This window comes from Quercus lobata, chromosome 3 (genome assembly GCF_001633185.2).
Source record: "Quercus lobata isolate SW786 chromosome 3, ValleyOak3.0 Primary Assembly, whole genome shotgun sequence".
Taxonomy (NCBI): domain Eukaryota; kingdom Viridiplantae; phylum Streptophyta; class Magnoliopsida; order Fagales; family Fagaceae; genus Quercus; species Quercus lobata.
Window position 1 is genome coordinate 58354207 of NC_044906.1, and position 24451 is coordinate 58378657.

Here is a 24451-nt window from a genome sequence, read left to right on the forward strand (position 1 = left end):
GGTTTTTTTTTTTCTTGTTTTTTATGATTTTCGTTTTGATTTCCTCATCAAGATCATCGTTGTCGAATTGATTTCACCAAGCCGGTACTATTACATTCAGATATTCACACTTTTCCCTATCCAAACCCTTCGATTAGGTATTTTTTCTATTTCCCTCGATTTCGTAGTTTTAAAAACTTATTTCTGATCAGTTTGTTTTTGCTTGGACTCGAATTTCTTCCATATTTTGTTATTCGCTATGAGTATTTTGAACTTTTGTGGTTTTTGTTCTTGAATTTGAAATGCTATGTCAAAAATGAATTTGTGGTTTTGTGTATTGCGTGCTTTCAATGTGATTGCAGGTGCATTTGCATTGGTATTCCAGCTCAGTGAATGGTCAAGGAGAGTTCAAATTTCACTATCTGTGGGATTGAAAGCAAGAACGTCAGTTGGTAAGTGAGTGAGGGTTTTTGAGAATTATGTGATTATATGTAGTTGTAATTGATTAGATGTGCTCAATTGTAAATTTAAGTATGCACATTGTTATTCTTCCTAACTTTACCAATCAGGTTAGTTTGTTAACTCTACTTGTTCTTTTAAGTAAAGGGTTTGTTACCTTTTCTTTTTTCTTTTTTTCTTTTTTGTGTAATCTTTGGATGGTTGGGTTTGTTTGACACTTTTTTGTTTACATTTCAAGCTGCCATTTTTTTTGTTAAGAAAGGGTAAAGAGAAATGGTTTTGGGGATATGTGATGGTTTTATATCTGTCAGTTTAGTATATGTTATTGCATTTACTTGTTTATTTTGGTGAATTTGATATACTAATAGTTTATGGAACATAGTAATTAAGCAGAATGTGCTACTTTTGAATCTCCACTTGGCAGTTGAGTAAAAGGTTTTAATAGCAAAATTTCTTATGTATTAACTGCCAGGGCTCAAATCCCCCTTTTCCCAATTATCAAATTATAAATATATAAAACTATGTTCTTGTCATGATGTTTAGTTATGTATCAAAAAAAATAAAAATAAAAATAAAACACATTAGAGTTTATGATTAGTGGCAGGAATTAAGTGAGTTGGGTGTTGTATCTTGTTTACACTGTTTGTTCAAATTTCATTTTTAATGTAATTCTATTGACGAAATCTTACAAATTAGAAATTTTTGTTTCCTACGTAGTACTAAGAACCCAAAATTGAATTTCTTTGTGCGTGTGAGTGTGATTCAAGCAAATAAGTGCTATATTATTATAAATGGAAAAATGTGATTCATGTGGACATTGTTGTATTCAGGTACTTCAATTGACCAAGGGATTGCATACGTGTTGATGCTTCTGGCACTGGTGCTCACATACCTCATCCTTCCTCTTGATGCCTCTTCCTATGGCTTCTAGGAAGGAAATATAAGATTTTTAGATGATAGGTTAAAGCAGGAAATTGCTTTGTGCATAACATAGATATATGATATTGGGGATAATTTTCCTCTCTCTTCAATTGATTGTTGGTGGCGTTCATTAATTTTGGCATATTAATTGAATGGCATTATTATTTTGGTGAATGATCTTTTTGTCATGGGCCTGGCCTTCTTGTTGGGAAGTGGCACTTCTCCATAAATCTGTTACTTGAGGATAATTGATGGAGCACATTGGTTTTTAATTTTTTTTTTTCCCTTTTAATTAGCCATTTTGAAAACTTGGAACTATTTGAATACTTAAAAATTAGGCTGGTGCTTTAGTTTTTATATGAGAATGGAGTTTAATTTGTAATTGCACAATTGTGTTTATGTTTATATTTTGAATCAGGTTATTAAATTTGGATCAAGTGAAGGACTGCATCCAAATTAGGTTTTTTTTTAAAAAAAAAAAATACTTATTTCAACGGTTTCAAACTGTTGAAATTTATCTCAAAACAACATATATTTCAACAGTTTTCAATAATATTTCGACATTTAATAATTGTTGATAAAGGTGAATCACATTTTTTGACGGTCACATAGGATGTAGAAAAAAAGTTTCGACATAGTTTTTAGTGGCAGTTCTCAATGGTCACTTAAACATTTTCGATGATTTCTAATACTTTTTTCGACGGTTTCAACCGTTGAAAATAGCAAACTTTCTCGTAGTGTATATATAAAGGTGATTTCGAAGAGGTTTAACTTACCAAAAATTGAAAATGGTTAGAGTTAAGTAAAAACAAGATGCCAGCTATTTTTTTTGTGACGATTTGTTTTGTTTATTTTATTAGTTTAATATTTCTTTTATCCGACCGTTATAAGAGTTTTTTTTTTTTTTTGGATTTTTTTTTTCATAGGATTTTTCCTGTTATATCTATTCTTTTTTTTTTTTTTGTGTGTGTGTTATAACTTCTTCTTCTTTTTTTAATCTATTATTATTATTATTATATATAGTTGGAATACAACTCTTTAGCTTCAACTTTTCTATACTTCCACAAATAACCCCATTATCTAACTAAAAATGATTTAAAGTAAAAACTCAATCAAGAATTCAAATTATATTCTAATTACATTCCAAATTTTACGTCATGTATCCTAATTACCATGACATTGATGCTAAATATCTTTACAATTTTAATAATTTTAATTTTGTGTCAAGTGTCATTACATCTTTAATCTATGTCAAGTGTCTTTATATGTAAATTCATAAATTAGAACTTAATAAACATAAAAGGACTCAATTAAAAAATTTATTGAAATAATCTTATGTAAAACTTTGATTAATGTGTAATACTTCAAATTAACCTACTTAAAACTATTTAAAGTTCATTTAAAACTAATCATGAATTTCTTATAGAAACTTATTATTAGTTCACATTTAAATTTTAATGGAAAAGCATACTATCTTATAAAAAAATTGGTTGTTTATATCTTATTTAGAAATATACACATGAAATAAATTTATTGTATCACAATTTTTTTTTTTTTTAAATTGAGAGGTAACAAAAATTTATTTTTCCTCCCTAAAATGAAACAATTAAGAATGAACAATATGCATATTCTACCAAATAATATATCCTTAAAAGGTTTTTTAAGAGTTGACAAAATATAAAAATAACCATTAAGCATTCAACTAGGACAGAAAATTTAATTTTGCATCTAATTTAATTTTAATTTTTTTTATTATAAATCTATGCGTAAACATGAAATTACAAGCTAGTTTAAACAAAAGAGTAAGCAGAAGAAAAACAATAAAAAAATTTATAAAAAATTAGGAAACTTTATAGTACTAAATGTGGTTGCAAGGATGCTTATGCGATTGCTTTCCACGTTAATCTTCGTTGGCCTTCATGCATCAAGGAAAAAGATAATGTATATCTTCACCCCCCACGCCTCTGCATTAGTGACCAAATGCTAGCAAAGAATGTAGATATATATATATATATATATATCAATTCAATGTTAATGGAACATATAATAAAATGAGAAAGGGACCACTGCCACTGGAATTGAGAGCTCAATTATTTGTATTATCTTTTAATTAGTCCGTATTTAGTTTAGCAATTTTGTAGTTTTTGGATGGACAGAGTGAGAGAGAGAGCAGAGCTGAGATCACCCACTTGGATTATTCAAACCCTCTCTCTACAAAGTACGTACTTACTCGTGCAAATTAACTATGCAAAAATAACATAATTTAACAAAACAGCTGATAATAAAAACAAAGATAGGGACAAATAGTTAAAGCTGGGCTTGAAAAGAAAGTTTCTTCCGGCTTTTAATGGGGGTTGGTGGTGGTAGGTGGGGTAGTAGGGTTAATTTGCAAAGAAAGCTTTGCTCATCCAGTTTTTTACAAGGACAATATTGAGTTCATTACGTGCTGGAGTCTACATGCACACATGGTTGCACCGCCAACGTCATTTTGGCCACGAGAAGGGTTCATGGCTATGACCAGGTTGGGCTCTTTGCTCTGACTTTTGTGCAATACATAATCAGCTTAAGGAAAATTTTGTCCCATTGTTGCTTTCGTGTTGTAGTTAACTTCACCGGTGAATTTTTTTAATTTTTATCGACAAATAAGAACTAAGGATTTGAACCCACCCACGAGACTACATCAGAGACCAAGTAATGTCATAACGCGAAGGTCATAAGTTGGTGATATTCTACCATATCTATCCCAAATTCTCATCTTTCTTCTTCCTAAAAAGTCTCTGATAGATGTATATATACACGAATTGCGGCCTCAGTCAAGATTTCTAAAAAGGAGAATTTCTTTAAGCCTTAATTAAGCTATATACCAGCAAAGCCAAACTTCTTGATTGATTGAACTGCTGGACATGACAAATCTAGAAATTTGATATTACAATTAATTAAAACACTATTATTATTTTCTAGCTTGTATGTTCTAATAAATTTTTTTTTTTTTTTTGGCTAGGTGATTGCGGGGGCTAGAACCCCCAAGCAACAGGTCACAAGGGTACCTGGGTGCCAATAGGCTACTGAGGCCAAAGGCGTATGTTCTAATAATTAGTATTATCATTTACTCAAAAAAAACTTAATTAATAGTTTATCATGACTTTTGGTGTCTTTATAAACATTTCAGGTTCTTAATAAAATAAATCTTATTCATTAAAAAAAAATATTTATACACAAGTGGAACAATATTAAAAAGGCAAATCCATTTGTTAGTTTAACAAAGCGGAAATGAACTGCACACCTTCTCTGGCCAAATAATAAACCCTGCTTAAAAATATTTCCAATATATAGTGTCCAGCTAGCTATAGTATTTTAAAAAAAAAAAATCATATCAGATTTTACTGATACATTTCTCTTTTATCACGATTTTTTACCCGATACTTTTTATATATCTAATCTAATCTAATCTAATGTTTTATAATAAGAGTTGTATACTTGGGATTGTGATTCGGTGTAATAGCATCACCTAAGCAATTAACCATTGAGTATGAGGAAAAAGTTAAAAAAATAAAGCACAAAAATAAAATAGTAAAAAGTTGAAAGGTTTTTTTTTATTATTTCGAAAGTGACTTTTAATATTTTTAATCTCAACGTTTGTTTTGCTATTGCATGGTATAGTGGCCCTATACATGTAGCCTTCTCTTTTTTGCCGTCAAAGGCATTATTTGAGTAATACTATAATACGTCTTAGTCTCTTACAAGTCGTTATCAAATCTCCTTCACATTGATAGAGTGTTTCATTAATTAAAAGGACTACAAATATATATATATTATGTATTTTATATTGAATTTTTATTTATATGGGTATAACATCTCCCTCTCTCTCTCTCTCTCTCTCATAGAAAGTATAACAGCTCAATTAATTACACAAGGACCACAACAAAAAGGAAGAGCTTATCAATGCCTATCTGTATATATAATAGCATATATTTAAAAAAATGATTCATGTCAAACAAAATGAACTGTGATTATTTGGAGTAGACACAAAATAACTTTGAGACTAAAGAAGGCCAGTGAGTGTCTTGATATTTGTAGGATTGAGATCTAGGTATTGTACTATGTGCATGTTTGGATTCAACTTAATTCACGGCTGCGTTATCTTCTCCTACGTTTTCTCTTTTTTTTTTTTTTTTTTTTTTAGCCGCTTATGTTGACCTTTCTTCCATGAACAGTGCACGGATGTACTGTTCATAGACCCACAAACTTTACTTTTTATCAACTTTTTCATTAAAAATGGGTCCCACGAAACTATTTACATATTTAAAAATTATTTTACTATAGTGTTTTCAGTTTTCAGTTTCAGCAAAATAAGTTCTATCCAAACACACCTTATGTGCAATTGCTTTTAATGGTTAAGATTAAGAGTAAAAAAAAAACAACTTTTAAAAAAATCAACACCAGAGGCAATGCTGCATTATCAACTTCAAATTATTTGTAATTTTTTCTCTTTAAAAAAATCAAATATTATAGATAATTTTCCCATCATCAACCATTCAAATAAAAGTTTCATTATTTCCATATTATATAACTCTATAGTTTCAAATTTTAGTCCAAAAAATAAACCAAACAAACATACCTCGCTACAACAACATTAATGTTAATAAATTATTTTCCAAAAATAGTTAATAATTTATAAAATAAATCAACAAACAAGCGTTGTAGGGTCACAATTCGGGGTCCAGGCCCAACAAGTATGGGGTTCTGGCCCAAGGAGCCCGAAACAATGAATTTATAAAGAGTGGGTTACAGAACTAGGCCCTAACAAAGTGCATATTAGTTAACATTGGGGCATACAACAATTGAAAATAAGAAAATCTCCTTCATGTTCATTAGATATATGGTCCGAGGAGACGTAGGGTATGTATCTCTATCCCTGCTCAAAGGCTATGATTCTCACCCTCTTCTTCTATTCTAGGTTCCTCCTTTTTTCCGTCCCCCTCTTCATGGGGACTCTCCCCTCTTATATAACCCCCTTGAAGTCATCAGGACCTTACACTTGTTGATCATCTAAATCTTCACTTGAGTGCCCGTCCCATCGGACATCTTCCCCATCTTTCTGTGAGTTGTGGTAGCCAAGGTAACACTATTCACAAGTCCTCTCCACATTAATGCGGTCAGAAAAGTAGTTGTCATGCATTTAATGTGGCAGCTGTAGCCTTTTCCTTGGCATCCTACACTTTCCTCCCTCTTACGGGTTTGTGGGACTCATCCCTGTTACTAATACTTGTTGGAGTGAATCCTTATAGCTGGCAGAGTGCATGTTCGAGCCACATTTGGTACGTTCGAGGAGACATTTCTCCTCGGACCGCCTTTTAAACAATTTTGGGCCCATAAGAATTGGGTCGGGAGCCCTTTTGGTACCCACACCTTCTCCTCGGACGTGGTCGAATTTTATATGGGACCTAAGACACATTGTATGATCTTAGGACTTTGCCTCTACAAGCGTTATCAATTAATAACATTTATTACTAACCACTACACACATTTGATTCATAGTTCTCAGTCCCACGGGCTTTACTTTTTTATTGCCATTTTCTAGTTTTTTTATTCTTTTTATTTTTATATTTATTTTTTATCTCATTTGTCCTTATTTGACCATCTTTTTTTTCAAATTCAAGAGTCAAGGATGACTTCTTAAATTAAGTACACAGTGCTATATTTTTTTCAAAAGGGGGAGGGGGGGTAATGGCCCCCCTCTGCCATAACGTGGGTCCGTCCTTGTCTAAAACCTATAATATTTTTACAATCAATCTTTTGCGAGACTGTTATTCAAAAGCATTTTCCCACAATAATTTGATAGTAGAGCTTATACTATTACAATAAACATTGTTTTGAAACCAGGAGGTCCAACCAAATTAATAAGGAAAAATCCTTTTTTTTAAGCATATAGAACACTAATTTTTAAATAATTAGTCAACCTCTTGAACCGCGATTAGACCAGACGGTTCAACAGAATCGATCACAGTTCAACCACAGTCAAAGCTTGACTTTTAATTCATAAAAAATAAAGCATTTGCTCGCACCATGTCTAGAACCGGTCACAATCAATCTTGTGTGAGACTGTTATTCAAATGTATTTACCCACAATAATTTGATAGTAAAGCTTATACTATTGCAATAAACATTGTTTTGAAACTCAAACCGAACCGGGAGGTCTGACTGGATTAACCGGGAACCGAATTAAAATCCGGTATTTTAAGCACATAGAACTGTAATTTGCACCACGTCTAGAACCTGGGTTCTAGTAATGTAAATTTTAATTAATATCCTAACCATTACGCCATAGAGGTTGTTTATGCTCCGTGTGTCAAACTAATATATTTGAAGTATATTTAAAAGAAGGGATAATTACAGTAAACCCACCTGAGATAAGGCCCGTTTGCGCTTTGCCTACCCGTGGTTTAAAACTTACCACTTTGCCCACTTGAACTTCAATCCGTTACCCACCTCACCCCCAGCCGTTAGAAAAACGCATTTTCAAGGAAAAACAAACATAACAAAAATAAAAAAGCTAGGGTTTTAATTGCTTAAGAACTTCTATAAGAACAAAGTACATGGAGCTTTTTCAAGTTCTTGATGAGATTTGATTTCACAGCGACTTCCATTAAGCCTTGAAACCTTTGCGAAGACGAGAGCTCCTCACTTTCTATTAGAATACTACTACTACTATGATCCGACGCCGTTTTCTTCAACTCTGAGATTTCAGCCTCCATTGCCTTCAACTTCTTCTCGCTTTCTTCTCTTTCGTATTCAATCTTCGTCCTCAACTCCTCCAGTTCCATTCTCAACTTTTGGTTCTCAATCTCCAACGCATCCACTCCCTTCGAAGCTCTATCAATCTCTGCGTTCTTGGATGAGATCTCGCTCTCTAGGACAGGAACAATAGCCACCGACTCTTTCAAAAGCTTGTGCCCCAAGAGTTCGGTTTTCAACAGCGACTCTCACTCGTGCAGATCTTCGACGACGCGAAGCAACTCGGTGACGTCGGGTGGGCGAGGTTGAACCTGAGTGGAGAAGCGTGGAAAGTACACGCCGAAGGAGCGTAAGAACACGGCTTTCGGAGGAGCTTTATTAGTTGGACTCGGATTCGGCAACAACGATGGAGGCTTCGATGGTGTTTCTCGTTTCGAACTCGCCGGAGACTTTTGTAGCCCCATTGCCATTCTCACCTTCCCAGCCACCATGGAAAGATCACGATTACACGAACCCTCTATTTTTGTTTATCTCAGACAGATATAACCCTAAAAAGATTACAATATATTTCTTAGGTTTTAGGGGCTATGGTAAACAGTGGGGAGAGAAGCCAAGATCAGAGTGGGATTTGTGTGCTATTCCTCCCCTTTGTTCTTATAGAAGTTCTTTAAGTAATCAAAACCCTAGCTTTTTGATTTTTGTAATGTTTGTTTTTTCCTAAAAATGTGTTTTTCTAACGGCTGGGGGTGAGGTGGGTAATGGATTGAAGTTCAGGTGGGCAAAGTGGTAAGTTTTAAACCACGGGTAGGCAAAGCGCAAACAGGCCTTACCTCAAGTGGGTTTACTGTAATTATCCCTTAAAAGAATGCCATAAAAATAATTTAAACTTTCATTACTATATATTTATAATATAATCAATATTAATAATATTTTATTATATCATTTATTTTAATTTGCTATCTCAAAAGGGGGAATATATTGAAATAATTATAATTATAATCCTTCAAATATATTCATAGTTTTATACTTAAATAATTAACTATAACTTTTAATGTTTTTTTATGCTTTATTATTTTTGTAAACTTTCTTATAATTGTTTGAGAATAAAATATGCTTGAGAATAATTTTATTTTGCTTAGATATATATATTTTTTAATCAAGATTGCTCATTTTTTAAAATTTATTTCATTTATTTATATTTTAGTTAATTATTAATTCATTATGATGTCATCATGGTCCAACCTCAGTCTGACCTCTAAAATCTTGAACCTCTCATTTTTTTGGTTCTTTGAACAGTCCGGGTTTCAAAACCATAGAAATAAACTGGTATTATTAGAGTCAAGGTTCGTGTTCGATTATAATGTATATAAATCTACATATATTTCCAAGCGTATAGAGACATAAATGTTAGTTTTAAATCTCCCCTCCCAAGTCAGAACTTCAAGCAATTACTTTTTTTTTCTTCTTCTTCTTGGGTTAGGCATAAACAAACCCTACTAGCGTGCAAGGGCAACATTATTTACGCTTCAGTGGGTTCAAATTATATGTATTAAATATTATTTATTAGTTTAATTTATCTTTAAAAATTTTTTTGCATACCTTGACTTAAATTTTGCACATTCTAACATAGATTAGTTCAGCCTAAAACTAAACAACACAAATTAGTCCATCCCCAAATTAACTAATTAATAACATAAATCACATATCTCAATGTCATGAATCTCTTTCTCTATCTGACTATTGGTATCTCTAACTTTAAGAGTAAATAGTGAGTGTTTGTGAGTTAAAAGTGTATGTCTAATACTGATTGTGTGTGTTGTTTATTTTATTTATTTTTGTTATAATATTATTTATGTGAATGTGTGCGTGCATGTATAGTATAAATATAATAAAACTTTATATAATTTAATAATTAGGAAATATAGAGGGTTTGTTACATGTGTGTATATTGTTATCATGTTATAATAATATTAATTTTGTTATAAAGTTAGCGATTAAAAAAAATAGTAAAGTTAGTGATTCTTAAAACATTTGATTTGTTAAGTAGACACATAGTGTATTATTTATATATGCATGGATCGGTGTGGCTCTTGTTGGGAAATTGCCTCAAATTTCAATTGTGACTTGGAAAGTCAATTAGGTTTCCTTTTTGAAGAAGGAAAGATTAATTTGGGTTTCCTTAGTGTGGAAGGAAAGATTATTCCTTAGTGTGGAAGGGAAGTCTATTCCTTGGTGTGAAAGGAAATACTATTCCTTGGTATGGAAGGAAAATCTATTTCTTGTTAAAGAAATAATGTATTCCTAATTTAAGAGGGAATAGAAAAAGAGTTTTATAAATAGACAAAGATACAAAGAATTCGATAGCTTTAGCCCAAGGGTCCTCCCTATAGGGAGAGGGAAAATAGAACGTGAAACCAAGAGAGAAAAAATGGATTTTCGTTTGGGAATAACCAAGGAGGAGAGAGTAAGGTCTTGCTGCCTTCAAGAAGATAGCTAAAGAGAGCTATGTAGAAAAGAGAAAGAATAAGAAAAGAAAGCTAAAGAGGAGAGAGCAAAGGGTTGCCGCCTTCAAAAGATAACCAATGGGGAGAGAGCAAAGTGTTGCCTCCTTCAAGGAGATAGCCAAGGAGGATAGAGCAAAGGGTTTGCTTCGAGAAGACACAAAGAGGGTGTATGTGAGTGCAAAGAAAATATTATAATTGATTTGATAATACATAATAAATATTATAATTGATTTGATAATAGTGAAATTTATTTGGAGTTTCTCTCGTGGATTTTTTCCCTTCAAGGAGAAAGGGTTTTCTACATAAATATTTGAGTCTTGTGTATGATTGCTATTTGGGATTGATAGTATTAGCGATAATATTATTCAGGACTCAACAGCTCTTTGGGTCAATAATTAATACAATGCATGTGAGTTGAGTTTTATCATTTAGTTTAAAATATTTTTATAAAAACAATGACAAAGATAATGCCAATTACATAAAAATACAAAATGTTATACAAACTTTACAAAATAAAATGGTTATACCTATCTATATTGACAATAGATAATAATGAAAACTCATAATGATGTCAAAATATAAAAACTTGTAAAGGGAAATAGTAAAATGTCATGTATTTATGTGATTTTTTTTATCGACAACTTGATATATTTAAGTTCTTTTTTATTAAATTTTTAATTTTTAATGACCATTCTTAAAAAAAAAAATTAAAAAAAAAAAAAAAAATCCTGGAGTCGTCACTGTCAGCTTGCCAACATATAAGAGGGCAAATGGCACCTTTAGTTATACCTACTACTTGCAAAGCTCTCTTTTTTCTATCTCTCACATATCATCCTACCATATATCCATATTTTTAAAATCAAGAAAAATCTTATAGCCACATATATATCATGTGTACACCCAATCCCATTACTAATTATTTGTGAGAAAGCAATTCCCTTTATTAGAGCATTCCCATTGGGACTGCCAAATGGGATATGTAGGGATGATTTAGCATTAAAGCCCAAAAACCACCCAACATTCGGATTTGCAAAATCTTTCAATTGCAAAACAAAATTGCAATTGTGCTACATTGCACTCCTAAATGTATGATTGCATTGCAGCACAATTGTAAACAAAAATATTATATTTTATTGATTTTACTTTTTTGTTTTCTCTCATTCAGACTTCCTCTCTCTCTCATAGCTCCTCACTCCTCACTACCTCTCTCACATCTCTCTCTCTCTCATTCAAAGTTTGCACCAGAGCTAGGTTCTGAATTCTCTCGTTCAAAGCTTGCACTGGAGCTGGGTTTTGGATTTTGGATTTGGGATCAGCGTGAATAGGCGGAGATCGTGGTGGCGTGGCTTTAGATCGGTGGGTTGGGATCTGTTGATGGAGGGTTTGGATCGGTTGATCGGTGGGTTTGAATCGGTGGATCTATTGATCAGTGGGTGGATTGATAAACACAAACACCATTCGGCCATACCCAACAAAAATCCCTCCCTGAAAACCCAAACCCAAATCTCCAAAGACACTGACCAAAAAGAGAGAGCTTTGAACAGAAAAATAAAGAAAACAAAGAGAGAGAGAGAGAGAGAACCCGAAAGAGCTGTTGTGATGTGTGTTGTGTGTGTGGCTTCGTCGGTAGCTCCAATGGTGATTTTTTTTAAATGGGTTTGCTGGGATATGAGGGGTTTTGGCTTGGTTTGAATTGATACTTTGATGGGTTTTTTTTTTTTTTTTTTTTTTTTTTAAATGTGGTTTTGGTTTTGGTTTGATGGTCCAGTGGATGGCGCTGGGATATGTGGGGGTGACTGTGTGTTGGTGGTGGCATGGTGGTGGTGTGGTGGCTATGTTTTTTTTTTTTAATTTATTGTGGCCAGTGCTAGAGGTTGAGGGAGAAAGAGAGGAAAATGAAGAGAAAAAGAGAAATAGTAAAAAAGGGAATAAAAAATAATATTTAAATAAAATGGGAAAAAAAATAGAGTTTTGAAATGTTGAGTGTATTGTAAAATGGTATGGTATAACTGATAAAATAACTTTTTGAGATAGTAAAATAGGATAGGATGACATTTTCCATTGTGAATGTTTTTATTATTGTAGAAGAAACAAGACCAAGCTATGTGTATCAAGGAAAATTTTATTTAAAAAATTCATAGCCCATGCTTACAAATGTGAGGGAGGTGCATACACAGGTCATTCACTATTAAAATAAAAAAAAAAAAAATTATTCCTTCCAATTAAAAAGTGACATACAAAAATAAAAGAAATATACTTTAAAAGGCCATTTTTATTAAAAACATATATATACACATAAGGGTGAAAAAAAACTAATCAAAATTCCAAATTTGCACATAAATTCCGTCTCGGTCATCATTCATCAACAAGACCAAGTTACGTGTATCAAGGAAAATTTTATTTAAAAAATTCATAACCCATGCTTACAAATGTGAGGGAGTTGCATACACAGGTCGTTCACTATTAAAATAAAATAAAAACATTATTCCTTCCAATTAAAAAGTGACATACAAAAATAAAAGAAATATACTTTAAAAGGCCATTTTTATTAAAAACATATATATACACATAAGGGTGAAAAAAAACTAATCAAAATTCCAAATTTGCATGTAAATTCCGTCTCCGTCATCATTCATCAAGAAGACCAAGCTACGTGTATCAAGGAAAATTTTATTTATAAAATTCATAACCCATGCTTACAAATGTGAGAGAGGTGCATACACAGGTCGTTCACAATTAAAATAAAATAAAAAAATTATTCCTTCCAATTAAAAAGTGACATACAAAAATAAAAGAAATAAACTTTAAAAGGTCATTTTTATTAAAAACATATATATACAAATAAGGGTGAAAAAAAAAAAATCAGAATTCCAAATTTGCACATAAATTCCGTCTCGGTCATCATTCATCAATCATCACCATCATCGAATGCTCCCCCAAAAATGACATCAATTCATGGGAGTCAAGAAATAAATTTCAAGACGTGGATATGCCTGTGCACATGAAGTCATGAACCTCACAATCACACAACAAAAAATAAGAAAAATAGTAATTAACCTTATGAGTCTTATTTCTTAACTAGAGCAGATATACATACATAGACGGATCTATTTGGATACCGCTTATTGCTAAAAACTGAAAACAGTGCACGAGACCCACTAAAAAATGCACAATACAACCGAAAACTAAATTTTCAGCTCTATCCAAATGTTCTTGACGTCTCAGACAAATAGTTGCTCATATCATCCGACTCTATGCCTTATCCCTTGTCCTTATGAGCTTCGGGATAAACTTTTTTGTCCAAACTCAATAAAAATAGAAAAAAAAAAATGATAAAAGGTATTATAGTTTTACTACATAAAATTTACATGGTAATTAATGAATAGAGTCGGATGATATGAGCAACAATTTGTTTGAGACGGCATATGGGATGATCTCTTTCTCTCTCTCTCTCTCTATATATATATATATATAAAATGTTGGGTTCAAGTTACACCTGGTTCAAATCATACTAATCAATATTTTTTAATTGTATGTGAATTTGGACAAATTTACGATTGGATTACATTATCTTTGTATATTCTCCATGCTTGCAAAATTTCAAGATGATCAAAAATCAATAGTCATATCATCTATCAATTGTATAAATTCAAGTTTTTGTAGTTTAAAATAATGTATAAAAGATGAGTTTATGGATCGAATGGTAAATAACATCTGATTGATATGAAAATTGACATGCATATTTAGAATATATAAAACATGTAATCTAATGGCGAAATTTTCAAAATATAAATTCATTAACAAATTATTGGGTGGTGTAACATTACTTAAAGTTACACCAGGTGTAACTTGAACCCAACTCATATATATATATATACATATATATATATATATACATATATATATATATATATATATACACATATATATATTGGTAGGTTTCAACTATGCCTCTTTATAATAGGCGACGCATTAATTTATAAGTTCAATATAGTAAAACTTGTATTATTTACTAAAAAAAAAAACATCGTGCATCATTAGTGTGATAGTTACTCTATATAAGTAAAAGTGTTTGTGAACTGGAAGGTAAATGCTGAAATTCAAGTTAAAAAGAAAGAGCTACACATACATAATATTAGTAATACATCTAAGTGTATTGTAAAACTTTGGCCCACGGCAAAGGTACATTATTGCAAAAAGATAAAATAAAAACTAATCCCTTTAATAGTGTATTTTTTATAATACAATCAAGTTATTTTTTTATAAGAAATCAAGTCAGTTCAATTTTAAATCTATAATTTTAATAATTTTTGTTATTTCTTAGTGAGAAAAATCTATGTACATAATGTTTTTACAATAAATTTTAAGTGATTTGATATTATTAGTTGTTAGTGTTTGTTTCTAATAGGTAAAAAAGTAATTTTAGTGTTGTATTTATAGTAGGTAGAAAAGTAATTTTAGTGTTGGGTTGTTACAAAAGTATGTCATGGATCACTACATTTTAGAGAAATGATATATTTATAACTTTTCATGATAAATAAGTGGCAAATTATTATTAGTTAGAAAAAAAATTAAAATTTTAAATTATAAAAAAATAACAACTAAAAATCAATAAAAAATAAAAATGTCGTGGAACACTTTTTAAGACAAAAGCGAAAGAAAAAGTAAGAAAGAAAAGACGAGGAAAATGTGAAAGCTCACCTAACTGCTCTTTATTTTCTAGAGTTTCACTTTCACTCCAAAGTAGAAACTCGAAACCCATTTGGTTTCTTCCTCAAAAAAAAAAAAAAAAACCATTTGGTTTTTGTATTTTTTTTTTTGTATTTTTCATTTTCTTTTTAATTTTTTTTAGAAAAAAAAACCCATTTGGCTTTTTCTATAAATAGATACCTCAAAAGCGATATGTAAAATCACCCAAAACATCAAGCCTGTTTAACCAAAACCATCGTACAAAGGCATTTGCACTTTCCACTTCAAATTTCCATTTCCATTCTTGTTCGGTTTTTCTTTTCCTGGAAAGTGAAAGAGACAGAAAGAAAGAAGAAGCCGAAGAAGAAAAAACGTCGGGGGAGACTCTCTCTAGACATTGCTGTATGTCAGTGGAGTACTACAGTGATAATTACTACGGTGGATACGGTGAGCTTGCCAACCCTTTACAATGGCCACAACTCAGGAAAAAACGACGCCTTGTTGCCTCCAAAACGACACCACCACCACCACCACCACTGCCAGATCATCATTACCACCGCCTCCTCAACCTCTTCGAAAGCCCACCAAGGATTGGCCCGACCCGTCTCAGGATCCGACCCGCAAGAGCTCTTCTGTGCCGACCATGGTCCCTGCCTTTGACACTCTCACTGACCCAGCTCCTACAAACACTGCTTCTGCTCCATCCAAAGGTTTTAAAAATGAATAAATAAATGAATGAATGAATACTCTCGCTTTTTTCTTTTTTCTTTTTTGAAGTTATGTTTTTGTAGCTTGATCTTTATTTTTGAACAGTGATTTTGATTAAAACTTTGTTTGGTTGCTGAGAAAAATGGAGGAAAAAGAAGGATGAACAGGAACTCTTGTGGGATTATTTTATTGTTTATTTTTAGGTATCTGTTGTTTCTTTGAATTCCAGGATCAGCTAAAGAAAGTAAACAAAGTGGGGTCAAATGAGTGGACCTTTTTGTCTTCTCGGGTCCCAAATAATTAAAATGTTATCACTTATAAAGATTGCAGTTTCCCTTTTTCCCCCCCTTCATTTTTTTTCCTTTAGCAATCAAACACTAAACAAGTTCGCTTTTTTTTCTCTATAGGTGTTAAATCTGTTGGTTTGAGTTTGAGGTTCTCAATCTCATCCTAAATGTTCTTTCTTTATTTTACTTAGATAATTTTCAAAGTTTTAAGCTGTCAAAACAGATTATGGGTGTGCATAATTGACTTGGTTGGACTATTCTGCCTCCAATTGCTGACACAAGGAAAATGGCATCTCAAATTTCCAAATCTACCAAAGCGCCTTTCTTCTTAGATTATATGAAAGGTTGGATTGCATTTCTCTTCAGTTATGTTGCTTAAAGATCGTCTTTTTTGTGCTTGCATGTAGGTATCCTAAGCATGGTGAGAGCTCAAACTAGTCACCCTTTGGACCCTTTATCTGCTGCTGAAATCTCTGTGGCAGTGGCAACTGTCCGGGCAGCTGGAGCAACCCCTGAGGTTAGTTGCATTATTATTATTGTTAAACCTGAATTATGATTTGGATCATTAAATAATAAGGGAGTTCATTTTACTTGTTTTTTGTGGTGCTTGAATAAGTGATACGGTTTCTTGCCTTTTGTAGGTTAGGGATAGCATGCGCTTTGTTGAAGTTGCTTTGGTGGAACCAGCAAAGAGTGTTGTTGCGTTGGCAGATGCATATTTTTTCCCTCCTTTCCAGCCATCATTACTTCCCAAAGCAAAAGGCGGACCTGTAATTCCTAGTAAGCTTCCTCCAAGGCAAGCAAGACTAGTTGTGTATAACAAAAAGTCGAATGAGACAAGTGTGTGGATCGTTGAACTATCGGAAGTTCATGCAGCAACTCGAGGTGGTCACCATAGGGGCAAAGTTATTTTGTCCAATGTTGTTCCAGATGTTCAGCCTCCCATGGTATATTATCTGCTGTTGGTTTCCTTGAAATTAAGCTGAAAATCTCTTATTAGTTTATAAGATTTTAGCATATGTTTCAAATGCTAATTAATAATAATATCATTTGCAATGTATTCTTTTCTTACAAAAAATTTGAATAACCCATTGGAATTTAAATAGTATTTGAAGTTAGATCAATCATCTTGATTGGGCCATTGAACAAATTTGGATACATCAATACCAAGGGTAAATTTTGTTTGAAATGAGTATTAATCATCATAAAAGACCTTATTTTTTAGTTATAAATACCATGTGTTATAGATACTTAAATTATTTGGTTGGATTTGTAGTGGGGCTCTTATGTGAATTAACACTGAAAATTTTCTATCTTGAGAAACTACTAACTGTGCATTTTGAAATGGTTCTGATTTTAAGAGAAAGAAGCTGAAGTAAATTCGTACAACCATGCTACAATATAGAATTCCTATTTTTATCCATTCACTGAGGGAGTTTTATGAACACCTCAGCAACCTTCCCATCATAAGATTTTTTATTCTTTCATTGATTTTGTAAAAAGATGATCTTTTGATTGATGATCAGCTATCTCTTATAGTAATCATTTGATAGCATACTTTAACCTTGCAATTCCTCCCCACTAAGCATCAGCCTAGTTCTGTACTAATTGCTTCTGTAACTGTTCGTCCAACACTGATGTTCTTCTTGGTTGATTCTATTGTTACAGGATGCTGTTGAATATGCTGAATGTGAAGCTGTTGTAAAAGACTTTCCTCCATTTAGGGAGGCAATGAAAAGAAGGGGCATTGAGGATATGGATCTTGTGATGGTTGATGCCTGGTTAGTTACAGCATTGAGATTCTTTTATGTGAATATTATGTGAGAACATGTTTTAATAGATATATGTTACTTTGACTATGTTTTTAATGAATTGCACTCTTTTTAACTCTTTGGTGTGCTAACTTTTTTACAGGTGTGTTGGATATCACAGTGATGCTGATGCCCCTAGCCGCAGACTTGCTAAACCGCTAATCTTCTGTAGAACTGAGAGCGACTGCCCTATGGAAAATGGTTATGCTCGCCCAGTTGAAGGAATCCATGTACTAGTTGATATGCAAAATATGGTGCTTATTGAGTTTGAAGATCGTAAACTTGTTCCCTTACCACCTGCTGACCCATTAAGAAATTACACTCCTGGAGAAACACGAGGGGGTGTTGATCGAAGTGATGTGAAACCCTTACAAATTATTCAGCCTGAGGGTCCAAGTTTTCGTGTTAATGGGAACTTTGTTCAATGGCAAAAGGTGCTTGTTTGCCAAACTACATCAATGATTACTTTTAAGTTTAACAAGTTGTATTGCTTATCATTTTATTTTTATTTCTGGTTGGCAGTGGAATTTTCGTGTCGGTTTCACTCCCAGGGAGGGTTTGATAATTTATTCTGTTGCATATATTGATGGTAGTAGAGGTCGGAGACCTGTGGCCCACAGGTTAAGCTTTGTTGAGATGGTGGTCCCTTATGGAGATCCAAATGAACCACATTACAGGAAGAATGCATTTGATGCGGGGGAAGATGGGCTTGGGAAAAATGCACATTCACTTAAGAAGGTCAGGATACTTGTCTTCTCCCTGCTTATTTTCTGTCTTTTTCCTTGCAGGATTGTCTACTACTTTCACTTTGTTTTAATTTTAAAGTATTTATGTTTGACATAATTCTAGCATTGCAGGGTTGTGACTGTTTAGGGTATGTCAAGTACTTCGATGCACACTTCACAAATTTTAATGGGGGTGTTGATACAATTGAGAATTGTGTATGCTTGCATGAAGAGGATCATGGGCTTCTGTGGAAACATCATGATTGGAGAACTGGTTTAGCAGAAGTTCGACGATCGAGAAGGCTGACGGTGTCTTTTATATGCACTGTGGCTAACTATGAGTATGGATTCTTCTGGCATTTTTATCAGGCAAGTTAGTGTAAACCTGAATTCAATTTGATTGCTCACCAGAATCACTCACATTGTCATGGTAAATTCAGCATTTTTCCTTTCATATTGTAACAAAGTCCTCTGAGGTCTGTAATGGGGCTCCTGTTACCTTCTTGATGGCAACATTTGGTTGTATGGTTACATTATTTTGAGTTGCTTGCTACAATTGGCTGCCTTTTTAATTTTTTGTATCTTGTTAGTTTGCAGCATGATTTTCTTGTTTTAAGTATGCTACTCAAGATACATTCTCGTTACTTTTCTTCTGCTATAGGATGGAAAGATCGAAGCAGAGGTTAAACTCACAGGAATTCTTAGCTTAGGAGCATTACAACAAGGGGAAGCCCGAAAATATGGTACGACCATTGCTCCTGGCTTATATGCACCTGTCCATCAACATTTTTTTGTAGCACGTATGGACATGGCAGTTGATTGCAAGCCTGGTGAAGCATTTAATCAGGTAGGTTTACACATGCTTGGGATTCTTTCTTCAATTGTACTTTATTATTTGTTGTATTACATGCAGTTTATAGCTGACCTATCCTGTCATGTATATATTTTGTTAATTGAGCATTCTTAATGAGGTTTGATTCTTTTCTAGGATTGATATTAATAAATTTAAAGCAAGTTCATTCCCAGGCCTGCTCATCTCTTGATGGATAGTATAGTCTTCTGTGTTTTAGTCTACAGTATGTTCTGTTTGGTTTTTTCTTCTTTTAATTTTATTTTATTATTAATGTCATGCTAAACTCTATTGGTGGTTCAACTGCCACTACTCATGCTTAGTATTAGCTGTTTTCTTTGTGATTTATGGTTCAAATGAGTTTGTTCACTCATCAGGTCAATGACTACTGAACTTTTTCTCTGCCTTGAGGTGGCCTTGAAAGTTTTAAGAATCTTCAGAATTACATAAGCCCTTCCATAGAGTCAGTGGGGAAATGTGAGGTGATATTATTGGGTGAACTTAATGTAATTCCTCGTCCTGGAAGGTTAGCCTGGTTCTATGTGAGATTTTGGGGCTATTAGTCTATGTAAACCTACAGTTCTAGGAGATTCACGGATCTACTGATATGGCTAATGATATATTGCCAAAAGATGGAGGCATTCAGTGGATATTTCATATTGATGATGATTTCCCATGTAACTTTGATTGATTTTCGCCCTATAATGCTATGAGTGGGTACCTTTTAATTTTTTTCTGCTCTTACAAGGACTATAACATCACTGGTCATTTGAACCAAAAAAAAAAAATTTATATTTTCCCTCATGATGATTGGTAGATCTGAACTTTTTTGCTCTTTTAGGTTGTTGAGGTGAATCTTAAAGTTGAAGAGCCAGGGAAAGATAATGTTCATAATAATGCTTTCTATGCTGAAGAGGAACTACTGAGATCTGAAATGCAAGCAATGCGCGATTGTAATCCTTTATCTGCTCGCCATTGGATTGTAAGATTTGTTCTTGCTGAAGTCCTATTGTAACTTGTTTGGAACCTTTCTCGTTTTGTTTTTGCTTATATATTTGAGATGACAAGTGATGTTAGTTTCAAGGTAGTGCTTTTTTTTTTTTTTTTTTCTTCCTTTGATTTGTGATTGGTAGGACAGTTATTGTTGCCTACATCTAATCCTCATCCAGTGTAATTTTTTTTGTTGTTTTTATGATTCCTAGTTCATATGTTAGGAAACTTAATTGCTTTATTCTGAAGTCAATGAATCCTTCTGCCATTTGCATTGGACTTGTTAAATAGATTCTGGAATGTAGCCATTATGTGTGTCAGTAATTCTGCAACTGTTGGTCTCGTAACTTGCTTGGTATTTTGTCTTTCGTTTTCCTTTGCTTTTGTGAAGGAGTTGCTTATGCTGGAGGACATGCGTATGATTTATCATCTTTGCAGTTTATGTTAGTTGATAAAGTTCCTGAATGATGCATTTCAATTCTTAATTCAGATCAGAAACACAAGAAATGTCAACCGGACTGGACAGCTAACAGGTTACAAACTTGTACCTGGTTCAAATTGTTTACCATTAGCTGGTTCTGAGGCAAAATTTCTAAGGAGAGCCACTTTCTTGAAGCATAATCTTTGGGTCACACCTTATGCACGTGATGAAAAGTATCCGGGAGGAGAGTTTCCTAATCAAAATCCACGTGTTGGGGAAGGATTGGCTACTTGGGTTAATCAAAACAGATCATTGGAAGAAGCTGACATAGTTCTTTGGTTGGTTCTCTTCCTTTATATATATAATGTATATATTTGTAACTATTTAGTATTGAAATATGATGATAATGCATGTGATTGTATGTATGTGTACAAGTGTGTGTGCAAATTTATTTGCAGGAAGATATGCTTTATGTACCATGTGAATGAAATGTGCGAATGTTTATGCATGTATCATTTAAATTTGATTTGCCAGTGGACATCTAGCCCAGTGGCATTCCATCCCCCTTTGTGGGGGGTTTATCCAGAGTTCAAATCTTCTCAACTTTCACTTATAGAAAAAAAAAAAATAATGATTTTGATTATGATCAGGCAGTAATAATGCATGCGACATATATAGTCTTGGGCTTGCTATAAGCTCACACTTTCAGCTACAGTGGAATATGAAGATTTTTGTATGCATGGTTGAGCTTAATCTAGCGTTTAAGGGATCTAGACATCTCTTGGTAAAATGATATATTCTTTCTTGTTCTAATGCATGTATTTTGACATGCTGAATTTGATTATGTTGTCAAATTATTGCAGGTATGTATTTGGAATGACACACATTCCTCGGCTGGAAGACTGGCCAGTGATGCCTGTAGAACGCCTTGGTTTTATGCTCATGGTATTCTACTCATCATACCAACATTTCTCTGTCAATGTTTTTCAGGTTCTTAAAATTTTTTTTTTTTGGGGGTTGGTTTTTTTTAAATTAGTCTGTTGAGGTTGAGATTAAGGATCCATAGCAAGACCCAAAATTCTAGGACTAAGGCTTCATTGTTGGTTTCATGACTATACCAAGGTTTTAAATTCCATTTCATATCAGCCTATACGGCTGGAATTTTTCACACTGGCAACCAAGCGGCACAAGGAACCCTTTGTTCCATCTCGCCCAAAATACCAATCCATTCTGGCTTGTTTTGGTCCAAAATGAGTTACAACCTCTGCGTTCAATATCGGTATTCACACTCTTCACATTAAATGGGGATGGACCGGATGGTGATGAAATGTCGCAGTTTGCAGCAAACGAAAGACAAAGAAGAGAAATCATAAACCCAAATACAAAAAATTTAAGAGAATTTGTTATTAAAAAAAATTATAAATAAATAAAAACAAGAGTTAAAGAGGAGATGGTGAGATCTGGGAAAAAAATTGAAGTGGAGGCGTGAGATCTTACGACAATGAGAGAGGGTATGATGAGAAAAATAAATTAAAAATCAATGCAAAGATCATGCGTGGAGCATTGGAGACTTGCTGAGTATAAAGGAAACTTCTAGGAAAGTTCATAGAATAAAACAAAACAAGTCTTTGATGCTTGTTTATTTACAATGATGCTACATTTGATTTTTTTTTTTCCTAACTGAAAGATCTGCTTAATTTTTATTTATTTATTTCTGTTATCTAGTACCTCACTTACATTTTTAATTTGATTAAAATAAATTACTTAAAACTTAGTTACTCTTCACAGGTTTTTACCTGAAATGATATATTGATACAAGCCGATAATGAAATATTCCATTCTAGTAACCAATCAGGAACGGAATTCAAAACTATACGCTATACTCTTTGAACATATATCACTCTATTTTACTTACAAACAGGGCTAATTCTTATCACGGTTCCCATGGATTTTAGATTTGTAGGAATCAAAGCTTCTATTACTGCAACTTATGCCTTTAAAGAATTCATACTTATTTGTTTGCAGATATCTCACATGGAATATAATCTGATTCTTGTTTGCTATTAATGCAGCCACATGGATTCTTTAATTGCTCACCAGCAGTGGATGTCCCTCCGAATACAAGCGATGTGGAAATTAAGGACAATGGGATGGCTGTAAAGCCTATCCAGAATGAGCTACTAGCTAAGCTTTGAAAGCAATATTTAACAGGATTTCAGTGCTGTTGTTTATTAAGAGTGGGAGAACAGGATTACATTGCTGTTTAATTTGTCGGATTTAGGTATGTTTGTCAAATAATTGAGCCATAGGTCTTACTCGATACTCTTGAGTATTTTATGTACCATTTGATTATAAGGATTAAGGTGGCGTGCCCTCTGTGTCATTGCATGGCTCTTCAAAATACTAATATAAATCAATGTATACTGAACCACCAGTATTATATGATATTTTATGGTGCTGAAGACCTTAACATGTGATGATTGTGATCTCTCTCTTTCCTTTTTTTTTGGTGACAACCCAAACCTTAACATGTACGTGTTGTATATGAGACAGTGAAGCACACTGTCATTGCATGGCTCGTCATCTTGTGCCATATATTTGGTTTGGGTTGGTTTCTCGAAAGATCGAAATTACTCAAACCCAGCTGGCTTGAACTATATAAAATGATTATAGTTTACATAATATGAGTTTTCAAATAGTTTATATGTGACCTAACTTCCTTAGATACCTACTGGGATTGTGTGATCAGTTTAATTAGTGTTAAAAGACTGCCTCATTGTTTTCATTGGATTTGGATGGAATGATCAGTTTAGTATTAAACCTTGAAAGTCAATGCGGTGGCTATTGTGTACATCACAATCAGATGGGTTCGCAGATAGATAGAGTAGCTGTTTTGTATTGTTTATCAACTGCAGTCTACTCTGCATAAAACTCTTCCTGTTGGCTGTTGTAAGTTGTGTCTGCTTATCCCAAGAAAAATAAAAGTTTGGAAATGTCAAGTGTCATCAATAGACGGCGCCCAAGCATAGATTTTCAAAGTTAATAATTGGAGAAGGATGTTATGCAACCAACTCATGAGATATCTCATTCAGTATATGTGTGAAATCACACATGTTATGAGAAAAATATCTTATAAGACTGTTTCATAAAATATTTTTTCTAACTATTGACAACTTTCAAGTCTCTTGCATGCATACATGTAGGGTCAATAGGTCATGTCATGGTGTGAATTAGATAGATCCCTAAGTTACAATAACTAATCAACCAATTCAAACTTCAAGTTTTTCTATCTAGAGAGTGATTTAAAATAACATATATATATATATATATATATATATAAAATTCCTCGTAGGTGCTATAAACATGTGATTG

General features: G+C 33.1%; 1 protein-coding gene and 1 pseudogene across 2 annotated transcripts; one reads left to right on the top strand and one right to left on the bottom strand.

Moving 5' to 3' along the window:
- Positions 1 to 7928: 7928 nt before the first annotated feature.
- On the bottom strand, positions 7929 to 8624 carry LOC115981156 (annotated as a pseudogene).
- Positions 8625 to 15479: 6855 nt separating this feature from the next.
- Positions 15480 to 23556, top strand: LOC115982480 (copper methylamine oxidase-like). 2 transcript variants are annotated; one of them, XM_031105090.1, is made up of 12 exons: positions 15480 to 15997; positions 16690 to 16799; positions 16924 to 17229; positions 17951 to 18063; positions 18197 to 18527; positions 18616 to 18831; positions 18951 to 19187; positions 19480 to 19665; positions 20510 to 20650; positions 21149 to 21417; positions 21943 to 22024; positions 23152 to 23556. In XM_031105090.1, the coding sequence occupies exons 1-12, from the start codon at positions 15757 to 15759 to the stop codon at positions 23272 to 23274; spliced, it is 2355 nt and encodes a 784-aa protein (XP_030960950.1). In that variant the 5' UTR covers positions 15480 to 15756; the 3' UTR covers positions 23275 to 23556. The 2 variants fall into 2 exon arrangements, with proteins under 2 accessions (XP_030960950.1, XP_030960951.1); XM_031105091.1 differs by lacking the exon at positions 15480 to 15997 and adding an exon at positions 16330 to 16430.
- Positions 23557 to 24451: the final 895 nt, after the last annotated feature.

Coding starts and splice junctions, on each gene's coding strand:
- LOC115982480 (XM_031105090.1), top strand. CDS start 15,757: ATGGCCACAACTCAGGAAAAAACGACGCCTTGTTGCCTCCAAAACGAC. Junction 16,800..16,923: donor CAGCTGGAGCAACCCCTGAG/GTTAGTTGCATT, acceptor TGCCTTTTGTAG/GTTAGGGATAGCATGCGCTT. Junction 18,528..18,615: donor ACTTTGTTCAATGGCAAAAG/GTGCTTGTTTGC, acceptor TCTGGTTGGCAG/TGGAATTTTCGTGTCGGTTT.